The sequence below is a fragment of the Coenobita brevimanus genome, chromosome 40 (genome assembly GCF_032717465.1).
Source record: "Coenobita brevimanus isolate Jiangsu-jjx chromosome 40, ASM3271746v2, whole genome shotgun sequence".
Lineage (NCBI taxonomy): Eukaryota > Metazoa > Arthropoda > Malacostraca > Decapoda > Coenobitidae > Coenobita > Coenobita brevimanus.
The window spans coordinates 52,086,671-52,100,033 of NC_136993.1; the positions used below are offsets into that span (position 1 = coordinate 52,086,671).

Genomic DNA, 13,363 nt, shown 5'->3' on the forward strand with positions numbered 1-13,363 from the left:
AACCCCAAAGTGCTGCTTCCACTGCCAGGGGTATGGACATGTTAGCTGATTTTGCCACCGTGCACAGGCTGGCCTTCTTGGTGTCTGTACCTCCTGTGGCAGACCAAGTCATGCAAGAGACTGTCCAGAACCCATTAAATGCTATCACTTTGGGGGTCCTCATACTATATTTTCTAAAAACTGTCCTTGCTACTGCCTGGAAAAGGAGATTTTGTCAATTTGAACACTTGAGAATATTTCGTTTCCTGAGGCTAAGAAGAGGGCCCAAATCTGCCTCTTCCAGCCTGGAGTTACTCGTGCTGCTGTCCTTTCTGTCCAGTACACCACACTGTGTCTCAGAGATGGCCTCAACCCAATCCAGTGCCCACTCCATCACCTGGTGCTTTGCCGGATGGTGTCCCTGTGGATCGTATTGTTTGTTAAACTGATGTTCACCCAATCACTACTCTGACTGCTTCCTCTCCCACTTTGGTGGCTGACGGTTTGTGCACTTCTGTGGTGGTGGCAGATGTATACGTTAATGTGACCCCTTCTCCGGCCTTGTCCAGTATGCCTATATCCGGCAAACGTCACCATAGTTCTTCAGAGTCCTCTGAGCCTGAAGACCGGCTACCTAAGGTCTCTGTTGTCAACCCTTGCATCGACCTCTCTCCTGTTCCCCCTGCTCTGGAGGCTGAGAGGTCTAGCTGGGTGGAAGCTCCACCTGATGAATCGGTCTCCATTGTCGAACCTTGTGTCGACCTCTCTCCTGTTCCCTCTCCTGCGGAAGTTGAGGGGTCTAGCCAGGTGGAGTTGCAGCTGATGGTTCGCCTGTGGTCATGTCCCCATCTGGGGATGGTGATAGACAGACCATTGGTGCTTCAGTTCTGAAACATACAATGTCATCCTCACAGGGCTCTAATCCTGTTGACTCTCTTTCCACCTCTGGGGATTCTGTTGTTGGCACTGGCCATCTTACATCATCCAGGGTGGCCTCCAAGCCAATTTCCAAGCCACTTTCCAAGCCAAGTGTTATTCCACCTAAGAGGAAGAATGTTGTAAAACTTTCCTCCTCATCATCCTCACATTTGCCTTGGATGTTCGACGTAGGGTGCGGGTTCCAGGTGCTGAGGAGTCTCTTCCCAAGGGCCTTCCTAAGCATCAATCCAAACCCACTCACTTGTCAGGAGGTGTACAGTCCCACACTTAATTATTGTCATCCCTCCATTATGGGTTCTATCATCCAGTGGAATTGTCAGGGTTTACTGTTCGTGCTAACTATGAATAACTGTGTCATCTTGTTTCTCAATTTACCCCTCTGTGCATGTGCATCCGGGAGACCATGGTAGGTAATGTCGTTCCTTCTAGTCCATCTAGGTACCATGCCTTTTATTCTGATCTTGTGTCGGACCAAGATTGTCATGGAAGTGCTGCTATCTTCCTTCACCAGGATATTCCATACAGTTATCTGGAAATCTCCACTCCCCTGCAAGCTGTTGTTGTCCAAACGTTTTTACGTCGGCAGTATACAGTGTGCAGTCTTTATCTTCCTCCTAGTGCCACTGTTAAGGGGCAGATCTGGGAAACCTTATTTGTGGCCTTCCATCTCCCTTTCTGTAACTATGAGATATGAATGGGCACCATGCGCTATGGGGAAGCAGTGAGCCCAACCATCGGGGTGTTATGCTGGCCTCTTTTGTGGAAGATGAGGATTTGGGAATTTTCAGCTCCGATAAAATTACTTATTTCCATAGCCAGACAGGAACTTTTACTGCCACTGATTTAACCTTACAATCAGCTGATGCTGCTTTAGATTTTACCTGGGATATTGCCAGACCTGAATGGCAGTGACCATTTTCCATTACTCTTAACTACTAGTGCAGGTGGACCTCAGCCTCATCTTCCTTGCTGGCTTCTGGATAAGGTTGACTGGCCAAGTTTCATGGATTTATTTTCCATTTCCCTTGCTGTCATTGAGTTTCGCTGTCTTACTGAGGTGGTGTTATAATTTACTGACATGTTGCACTCAGCAGCCCTATTATCTATTCCAAGAATGAGGGGGTCAATATCCAAAACATCGAGTTCCTTGGTGGAGCTCTGAATGCAGTTCTGCAGGGAGCGCCAAACGAGTCGTCTTCTCTCGATTTCGTTGTCACCGTGGGGATCCTCAGTATTTGGTGGCTTATCAGAGGGCATGAGCTCATATGAGGTGGGTTTTAAAGGAGGCCAGGTGTTCATTCTGGAAGGGTTATGTTTCCTCCATCAATTCGAGGACTTCCTTCACTCAGGTGTGGAACCAGGTAAAGAAAATTTCAGGATAATATACTGTTCCCTTCCCTCCTGTTTTATCTACATCAGGTGGAACTGTGGCTGATCCTTTCACTGTTGCAGAGTTGTTTGTTGATCATTTTGCCAGTGTGTCACAGAAGAATGCAGATTCGCCTTCGGCTTGCCACTGTCAGTGTCTAGAGTCTCGTGGTATCAGTTTTGCCTCTTTTGGGGGAGAGTCTTATAATGTTCCCCTTTCTATTTCCAGGCAGCTCTGTCTTCGTGCCATGATTCCTCTCCTGGTTGTGATGATAATGCCTTTTTACCTGTCTGATGAGTCCCTTTGGTTTCTGCTTTCATTATTTAACCCCCCTCCCATCCCGACGTTTTCTGGGCAGTGGTACGCCCTAGTCCCGACATTTTTGGACCTTTTTTGGGGGGGCTCAAACCTCCACTTTTGGTGAGAAACATAGAAAATTCATAGAGAAATTGCTCACCTGAGGTTTAAAATACTCGATCCAGGTAGCAGTACCTCCTACATTACAGGGTTTTCTATCAGGCTGGATGCAAAGAAAACGAGTTCTATGGGAGGATAACTATTCCACACCACTCATAAACGGTATTTATTTATTTATTTGGTACGAATTTATATGTAGTACGAGAGTATATTGGTTTTCAAACGGTAATATAGGCATTATAAGCATTGTTTCACTCACTAACACATCACCATTCCTGACCTTTTTTTGCCACATTACCTGATCATCATTTCTGACTGTTTCTTCCTCTAATGTTTGTCCTCCACATTGTCATCGATTGGGGAATCACTCTGGCCCTGAATTTCGTACCGTGGCATGACATGGCTTTACTGGCCAGGTCACTGATAACAGGTGAATTGCTGAGAAAAGGGCATGCAGGGGGGGGGAGGAGGTCATGCTAGGTAAGGCATTGTCCCTGCCTGGCATCTTGTAGAGGAAGGTGTCCTGTGTATACGTGCCAAAAATCACCCGCGAAAATTGAAAATTGTGCAAATTAGGGACCTTGCAATGTTGCCTCATTAATTTACGTCTCCGGGATATGAGTGCACATCTTGTGAGGACGTGAATTCACGTCTCCGGGACGGGGCAGGTTAATAAGATCTGGTGTTCTGGTGAGTATCTGGCTTGTTGGGGTGTTGCTGTAGCCATCCCCATCCTCAAACCAGGTAAGGACTACCTACAGGCGATGACTTACTGGCCTATTTCTCTGAGTTCTTGTACATGTAAAGTTCTGTAAAAGATGGTCAGTGTTAGGCTTGTATGGTTTTGGGAAATTTGGTGACTTCTTATCCCGTGCCTAGTATGGTTTTTGAAAAATGCGATCTACTTTTGATACGCTACTGTACTTGGAATCTTCTACCGGTGAAGCTTTCTCCACTGACCAACACCAGGTCATGGTCTTCCTCGATCTGAAGAAGGCATATGACACTGCCTGGTGTCATGGCATTTTACTTTCTCTTCATAAGTTTGGTCATCATGGGCGCTTCCCTATTTATATTCAACAGTTTTCATCTAACCATTTTTTAAGGGTCCAAGTGGGAAGAGTGCTTTCTAATGCCCGTGCACAAGAAGAGGGAGTACCACAGGGAAGTGTCCTTAGTGATACTCTCTTTGTTGTGGCCATCAACAGTGTAATCAGAGTACTTGCTGATGGTGTACAAGGTTAATTCTATGTCGATGACCTCTCAGTTTCCTTAACTGTAACGAGAATGTCCCTGATAGAGGGGAAGTTGCAGCTGGCTCTTAATAGAATTTTTGACTGGGCAGAGTCTCTCGGCTTCCGTTTTTCTTTGACAAAAACAGTGCCCATGCATTTTTATCATCACTGGGGAGTTCACCTAGACCCTGACTTGTATCTCTATGGTAGGAGAATATCCTTGTGGAAGAGATGCGGTTTCTGGGTCTTCTATTTGATAGACGATTGACCTGGTTTCCTCATATTCATTCTGCTAATGAGACTTGTCTCAAAGCTTTGAGACTTTTGAGGGTTTTGGCTCATACCCCTTGAGGGTGCTCACTGTCAAACCCTCCTCCTCTTGCATAGGTTCCTTATTCTTCTTAAATTTCAATATGGGTGTGAGGTCTACTCCTCTGCAACAGATGCCCATCTCCGATTGTTAAATTCTGTGCATTATGCTGGTGTATGTCTGGCAACTGGGGCATTCAGTTCATTCCCGATTTCATGTTTGTTGGTGGATGCTGGTGTACTCCTCTTGGATTTGCAATGGCAGCCATTGATGATGAGGTGTTGTTATCGTCTTCATTGCATCCTGGACTCAATTTCTTGTGCCATCATCTCCCAGGATTCATGATACTCCTTTTATGACCTCCGTCCAAGTTTCCCGAAACCCTTTGGTTACAGGACCCGGTCTGTTAGGTTAACCCTCTCTGTTCCGAGACTGGTAGTTTGCCCACATCGGATCCCAATGGTGGGTTTTTGGCTACTCGCTCGTGTGACATTTTGTAGGTCTGTTGTTGGTAAAAAAGGCTCACTTCCTTCTCAGGTGTTCCTCTCCCTCTTTTTGACTCATGCCTCCACTCATGAGGGTTCTACACTGACGGGTCTAAGACTAACACTGAAGTTGGGTTTGGTGTTGTCTTCCCTTCCTTTACTAGGGGCGGTAGCCTTCCTGGTATTGCTTAAGTGTATATGGCGGAGCTGATAGTGAGTTTATGTGCTCTCAAAATAATTTTTACTCTCCCCCAATCTATTTTTGTGTTTTTTGGTGACTCCTGTAGAGCTCCCTCTGCACAGGAGTTTTTTAATGAATCCCATCCATTGCTTTTATCAATTTTTGAGTGGCTATTTCTTTTTGGTCATCATGGACGTCATGTAGAATTCTGTTGGGTTTCTGCACATGTTGGTGTGGTGGGCAATAAGAGTGCAGATACATTAGCTAATGCTACGTCTCCTCGACAGTCCCCAACCAACTACCCACTTCCTGCTGTACACGATTTGTATGTGTTGGCAGAGACAGTGGGATGGTGTTGTTCATAATAAGCTAAAAGAAATTTTTCAGAGAGTGGTTGTGTCAAGGGTTCTCCCCTCCATGCCTCTGTGGCTGGAGGTGGCTCTTGCCATGCTTTGCACTGGACACTCTCAGCTTACACATAGGTTCCTGATGAGTGGTGGGACTGAACCATACTGTGATGATTGCCTTGTTCCCCATACTGTCAGTCACTTGCTGGTCGAGTGTCCAAGTCTGGGGAACCTACGTTAGAGATTCCTCCGTGGGCATAAGGGGGCAAATGGTGCCTGCTGTCTGTCCTCGATTCTTGGGGGAACCTCCGGCGATTTTGCTGATGTTTTTAATTTTCTTTAGTAGCCGGGCCTTGTTCCACTTTTGATGTATCATACTTTTCTTATTTTCAGCGTTTTATTTCTACTAACGGATATTAACACTATTTTGAATATGACCTTTTTTTTTCGGGCATCTTTTACCTTGTCCAGTGGCATATGATCCTGGTGGTTGCGCCACCAGATTTCAATTATATTCAGTCAATCAACTAATCAATATTGCCAGGCTGCCATAGTCCAAGTCAGTAAAGTTGTAAAATAACATACATCCCTGACAGTGAGTATAACTATGATACAAAAACCTTTTGCTATCTCTCTCAGTTCAGCTATGGCGTGTTAGTGTGTGCTTTCCTTCTACCCAAAACTTCTGTCATCTATGGAAATCATACATTCACACATGTTTAATGATTGCACTATCAAACATAATCAATGAAATTTCACATTTCTTTTAATAATTTCCATTACTAACAATTTTTTAAAGACATGACATCTCACCTTCATTAACCCGCCCCATCCCGACCACTTTTCCACCACTGAACCCCCCTAATCCCAACCATTTTTTGGAAAAAAATTTTTTTGGCTCAAACCTCCACTTTTGGTGAGAAACATCGAAAATTCATAGAGAAATCGTTCACCTGAGGTTTAAAATACTCGATCTAGGTAGCAGTACCTCCTTACCTTACTGGGTTTTCTAACAGGCTGGCACCAAAGAAAACGAGTTCTGTGGGATGGTAAGTATTTCACACCAATCATAAAAGGTATTTATTTATATACTTGGTACGAATTTATTTGTTGTACGAGAGTATATTGGTTTTCAAACAGTAATATAGGCATTATAAGCATTGTTTCACTCACTAACTCATCACCATACCTGACCTTTATTTGCCACATTACCTGATCATCATTTCTGACTGTTTCTTCCTCTAATGCTATGTAAAGTTTGTCCTCCACATTGTCATTGATTGGGGAATCACTCTGGCCCTGAAATTCGTACCGTGGTATGACATGGCTATACTGGCCAGGTCACTGATAACAGGTGAATTGCTGAGACAATGGCATGCACGGGAGAGGGGAGGTCATGCTGAGTAAGGCATTGTCTCTGCCTGGCATCTTGTAGAAGAAGGTGTCCCGTGTATACGTACCAAAAATCACTCGCGAAAATTGAAAATTTTGCAAATTTGGGACCTTGCAATTGATTCGTGTTTATGTATGTCGACAGGATTGGCAGTGACAAACGTGTGGACATTAATTCACGTCGATGGGATGCCGCGGGTTAATAAATTTCTTATAACTTCAGTATTGAACATTGTTTAAAAATCTGTGATGAACAGTATTACAAACTATCATTAATACAATTATGGACTATGCATATAACAAATATAATCATAGCATATTTGGTTAGTTTTACACAACAGTACGAAAGCCATTGAATAATGCATTACTGCCGGATTAGAATTCTGAATTACATTGTTTATGTAGTCTTAGTATGCATCTAAATTTCTGGAAATCAAGATTCATGACTGTTAGTTGGGCCATTTTTCTTTTCTTTAGTCTGTATGTTATATATTGACATGACCGTCTTTATAGATATAAGGTAAGGTGCTAAGAATCCAGCTTCTCAAAGTTAAAGGATCTTAATTTTTGTATTATTCCGTTCAACTTTTTGGGAGAAATCAACTTTTGTGGTTTGTAGTTTCAGCATCTGCCTAAACAAAAGAAGCATTATTGGCAGCTGCATCTAACGATGCGAAGATAATAATTTTCATGCAGAATATGGCTGCATATTTCGAGAACCATCGAATTGTTGATCACATACCGAAACAATTTTATTTATTTAATGCAAATTAATTGCTATCCGCATGTTTTATGCCATATAATGTGCTGCTTTAGTTAGATAATGTAAAATCTGATACACTGACATTTTTTTCACTTACATATAAATATAATTAAGGGAGACAAGCACACTTATAGTTAGATAAGTGAAATACTTACCAGTTTGGGAATAATCTTCAGTAATTAGATTCGTTAAATCTATATCATTATCGATGATAACATGGTCACCTTTCTCCACAAGCCTTAGACTGCTCGAGAACTCGTAGTAAAATCGGAATATCAGTCTTCCATCCTCCTCCGTTTGAGCCACTTCTCGGAACAATCCGTCTTTGACTGTCTGGAAAATATATCAGAAAAATTTCATTTAATGGTAATTATGAAGTAAATTCCAACAACATAATTTTATACTTGTGGCTGAGCCACTGCTGGTTCTTTCTGTTTTAATTCCTTTCTTGGCTCCAAGTTTGGGGCATGGAGCATAAACAGTAATATTTCTAATCCTGATATTTGTTAACATTTTTGTCTGCTCCTTCCTAACACTGACCTGCAAATACTAATGTCATTTAGTTATTCAGTGACTGAATTACAGTGTTAATGAGTGACTGGACTGATTAGCCCATATGCTAGCTATCATGTGTCTAGCACTACAAGACAGCTTATACCATGAGACTCGATGTGCCAAGTGTAATCCTCGTGTTTTGGAAAAGGCCCTATGCATTACTCCTAGATCCCCCATAATTCCCAAAGGCACCCTTCTTGAGGCCCTTTGTTAGATCTTACTCTCGTGTTTTGAAATCCACCCTTTCATTGAGGATCTTGCACCTAACAGCATGTCGATATTAGAGTACTGAACAGATTGAAACTGTTATCGGTACCCTGAGATACTGCTCATTAGCTGAATTCTTCTGCCAGATCATAGTAACGCCTGGGTCATCGAGCACGTCCCTGAGAGTCTGGTATGGCTGAGGGATGTATCTGACTGCTAGCAGGGATATGAGGTTGCCGGCGTAGCTCCGCGTCAGCACAAGCGCCGTCAGCATCCACACACCCACTGCAACACGCTCCCACCACCAAGAACCGTGTTTCATAAATAAATCTGAAAAATACAAAAGAATTTTTGATTGATATATCGATTCTTCATTACAGTGGAGTAAAAAAAAAAAATGCCGCAAAGATACCTTTTCTTTTCTTTTTCACAACAACAAGAAAGTGAATAACTATTCTTAGTACAAAAGAGAGATGTGACCACTTTATTTTTTGTCAATAGTCAGTCAATAAGCTTAATGGGTATGACTGCACTGGTATCTGCTAAAGTGTTATGCTTGGTGCACTACTTTTCGTGGACAAACGGACAATATACTGTGTATATATATATATATATATATATATATATATATATATATATATATATATATATATATATATATATATATATATACAGATAGATATAGATATAGATATATCCATCTATCATCCAATCCTACATTGCCCCATGAGGAGCGTAGGAGGCCAGGGCTAGGCAGTTGATCCCGACATTAAAGATGAGTGACCAGCATCACTCATCCCTGAGTGGCATTACATGAGCAATCAACCCCAACCATCCCTTGGATATAAACCTTCAAAATCTCAATCCGATTAGAGCGCAATAATAACCCACTAAACCACCAGGCGCCAAAATTTGGTTATATGGTTACCACCCAGCGTAGTGAATGGTTTCCTGGTGCACAGGAAACCATTTGGCTTGTCACTAAGTGTAGAGTCACCCACAGGCTGAAGGAAGTGGAAAGAATGAAGGAAAGAAAGACAGAAGAGGGAGTGTAAAGTCACTCGTAGGCAGAAGGACAAGGAAAAAATGAAGGAAAGAAAGACAGAAGAGAATGGAAGGAAAGAAGGATGGAGAGGAAAGGGCAGACACCCGAGAGCAGCACTACATCGAGTGAGTGGATGGTGAGCGCCCCCACCTATTTTATATATATATATATATATATATATATATATATATATATATATATATATATATATATATATATATATAGGCATTTATATGTGCATATACAAACATTTATGTATATATATGTACAGATAAATATATATATGTATATCTATCAATCTACCTATCTGTCTGTATTTTTATCTATCTACAGTATATATCCACCTCTCTCTCTCTCTCTCTCTCTCTCTCTCTCTCTCTCTCTCTCTCTCTCTCAATTTATGTAATTATATGTGCATATAAAAATATCTATGTCTATCTATCTATCAATCTATCAGTCAATCAGTCAATCTATCCATCTCTCTCTCTCTCTCTCTCTCTCTCTCTCTCTCTCTGACTCCACCGGCAACGACTGGGATTAAGTACCTGCATACCACCGTTGTTGGGTAAAGCGTGATTGGTGAAGATAACTTACTATGGGGAAAATTGGGTTAGGGTAACCTTGGTCGAATGTAAAAGGGGTATTACATGAAAAATATATAGCCTACTCTTGATCCCACTGGCTTAACCCCTCTTCACAAGTCTCTTTACCGTACATTTACTCGTGACTTGCGATCTGTTAGACGCCAGCGCTGAGTGGCCATTCGGAAACATAACTCACAATGTCTGGGGTACTTTGCCGTTCAGTTGAGAGGTGGACAGATGCTGTCACTGAACATGTACTCGTGGCTTGCTGTCTATGATCGATGGTGGTGGCGGTTGGGAAAGTCTTAGTCGGGTGGCCGGACACATATCTATGTATATATATATATATATATATATATATATATATATATATATATATATATATATATATATATGTATATATATATACGGATATACAGTTGGCTTTCCACATTCAGAGGGGTTAGGAGATACAGACCCCCACGAATGCGGATTTTCTGCGAATGATTGGTGCACCCCCCCCCCAGATGCTTTTACAGTCACAAATCACCCCTTGTGAGCAAGTGTGCACCTGTTGTTACTAATAAACCATATCTGGGACCTGAAAGCAGCATAAAATATCACAAATTGAGGCAGCAAAATGACCAAGACACTGGCAGGACACAGACTGAGGGAGAGACAGAAATGCACAGTGGTTTGGTCCTGGCCTGTTTTGGCGCAAAATGACCCGTGATCGTCGGCACTATGACACTTTGAGGCCGCGAACGATATCTTGGCTTCTCACATAGGCAATCTGTGAATCTTTGAACCCAGCGAAAGTCGATTCCTTGAATGTGGAGGGCCTTCATATATATATATATATATATATATATATATATATATATATATATATATATATATATATATATATATATATATATATATATATATATATAATCATCATCGTCATCTGGACCTCCATTCCCACCCTAGGGCAGCGTGAGGAGTAGCAATGTCCACACAGCCCAAATTTGCCCAATCCAATGGGCCACGCTTCCATTCACTCATCATTAAAGCCCCGAGAATCCTGGCTGAATTGTATACGCCAAAAACATTCACCACGTTGTGTAGCTTCATATAATCGTATCCGATAGTCAATCCAGATGCTGCCATGTTAAAACTGGGTGCCAAAATCCCTGATCATGCACTTCTCATGCCATTCATCCAGCCAGCTCGATCTAGTGTCAGTTCCCTAGCCTCACCAATTTCCATACCTCTCTTCCTCACACATTCATCCACCATATCTCTCCACCTTCTCCTTGGCCTACCTCGCCTCCTCCCGCCTTCAAATTCGCTCAGCTATACCTTTTTCACCACTCTATTGTTATCCATTCTCTCCACATGACCATACCATCTCAGTACACTCTTTTCGATTCTAGTGTCCACCAAATACCTCACTCTGCATCTTTCACGAATCACATTATTTCGTATCTTATCCACCCTCTGTACTCCACATACATTCCTCAGCAGTTCCATCTCCATTGCTCTTACTCTTGACTTCTCATTTTCATGCCACACCACAGTCTCACATCCATATGTTAGAGTTGGCACTAACACTTGTTCATGTAAGCCTCGTGCAGCTGCAACACTCAAGCCTCTGTTTCATATCAAGGCCTTCATTGCACCAGCTACTTTTCTTCCTTGTGTCACTCTACTTTCCACTTCTTTTGCACATTTTCCTCTCTTTTCTATCACTGTACCCAGGTATTTTGAATTGTCACCAATTCCAATCTCTCTCCATTCACTGTTACATCGCACTGGGATTCACCTTCTCTCTCAATAACCATCACTTTACTGTTTTCTACATTTACTCTCAAGGCACGGCGCTTACAGACATCAGCAAAACTCAGCCCTAGCCTACAACGTTCTTGTCCGGTACTTGCAAGCAGTACTGCATCATCAGCATACAACAAATTTGAGATATTCCATCCATCACCATTCATTACCAATGCCATCCCTCTATCCATTACCCTTGTTTTTACTTCTTCCATCACCCCATCCACATATAGATATTGAACAACCATGGGGACATCACACAACCTTGTCACACGCCCACACCGATCGTGAACCATTCTCTTAGATGCCCATTAACCCTTATACATACTTCACTACCATCATAAAAACTCTTGACGGCACCTAGCACTTTACCCTCTACACCGTACATGTGCAAAACTTTCCACAATCCTTCTCTGTCTACTTTGTCATATACTTTTTCCAGACCCACGAATGCCATATACACCTTAAGGTCCTTCTCACAAGCCTTCTCTACTGTCTCACTGCAAATATTTGGTCCACACATCCTCTGCCACTCCTAAAGCCACCCTGTTCCTCACTCACTAGGACTTCTGATATCTCTCTTACTTTCTCTATAATAATTCTTCCATATACCTTCCCTACTATACTCAGTAAACTTATGCCACGATAATTCTTGCACTCACTTCGCTCACCTTTATTTTTGTACAGAGGTACAATCACAGCCTTCTTTCACTCTGCAGGCACAGCTTCACTCATCCATGCCTTCTTACATATCTTCAACAAGCACTTCATTCGAATCTCTCCAATACACTTAAGCATCCCTGCATACACCTCTTCTACCCCAGAAGCTTTCCCATTTTTCAGCCACTTCACAGCACTCTTCACCTGTGCGAGTGTCAGGTCTCCTGGTACTGCATTCCTTCTCTGCACACCCTCAAAACCAGTCATGTTTACAGCCGCTCTTCTCTTTCTATTCCCATTCATCAGGCTTTCAAAATATTCTTTCCATCTGGTCCTTACTTCATCTCCATGGGTTAATAATCTACCACCCACATCCTTCACACCATCACATTTCTTTCTGCATTCACATCTACGTTTCCGCACCTCTTCCCAGAATAACTTTTAATTTCAGAGTAGTTCGCATTCATTTATCTTCCTAGATCCTCATTTACCTCCTTCTTTTTCCTCTTGACTAGTCTCTTTACGTGCTTCTTGCTTTCAACATATTCAGTTCTTATTTTAACTGAACCCCTGTTCTGTAATCACTTTAGCCACTTCTCTTCTCCTCCACTGTTCTCTTAACCTCCTCATTCCACCATGCCGTACCTTTCTTCTTTGTTGTTACTCTTGCCACACCACACACCACTTTAGCATTCCTAACTAAACATTCCCTATATGCATTTCACAGGCTCTCCAGAGCCATTGCATTCCAATTCAGTTATTCTAACTCCTCCTCTACTTTGGTCCAGTAATCAACTGACATTTCTTAGATTATCAGCTTCTCAACATTCAGTCTTTCTCCCTGACTGCTCCTCTTTCTCATGATCCACCTCACTCCTCTCAGCTTGATCTTCCATACCACAATCATATGATCTGACGGACCTCCACATCGTCCTCTCATGGCCCTCGTATCAGCAACCATTCCAATCATCGACCTTTCTATGAGCACGCAATCAATCAGGCTCTGGCACAATTGCTATCAAACCAATTTGGAGAGTTCGATCTTTTAGTGAACTGTTTACTCTGTATGAATAAATCCATACTAGCTATGGTGGTACCAAA

General features: G+C 42.3%; 1 protein-coding gene across 1 annotated transcript in view; it reads right to left on the reverse strand.

Moving 5' to 3' along the window:
- Positions 1 to 214: 214 nt before the first annotated feature.
- Positions 215 to 13,363, reverse strand: part of LOC145397102 (glutamate receptor ionotropic, kainate 4-like) — a 52,977-nt gene continuing 39,828 nt past the window's right edge. The window contains exons 6-9 of the mRNA XM_080270305.1: positions 8,289 to 8,509; positions 7,573 to 7,750; positions 878 to 1,020; positions 215 to 400 (exon numbers count right to left, since the gene is read on the reverse strand). Coding sequence (XP_080126431.1) covers positions 215 to 400; positions 878 to 1,020; positions 7,573 to 7,750; positions 8,289 to 8,509 — 728 coding nt within the window. The remainder of the gene's footprint in view (positions 401 to 877; positions 1,021 to 7,572; positions 7,751 to 8,288; positions 8,510 to 13,363) is intronic.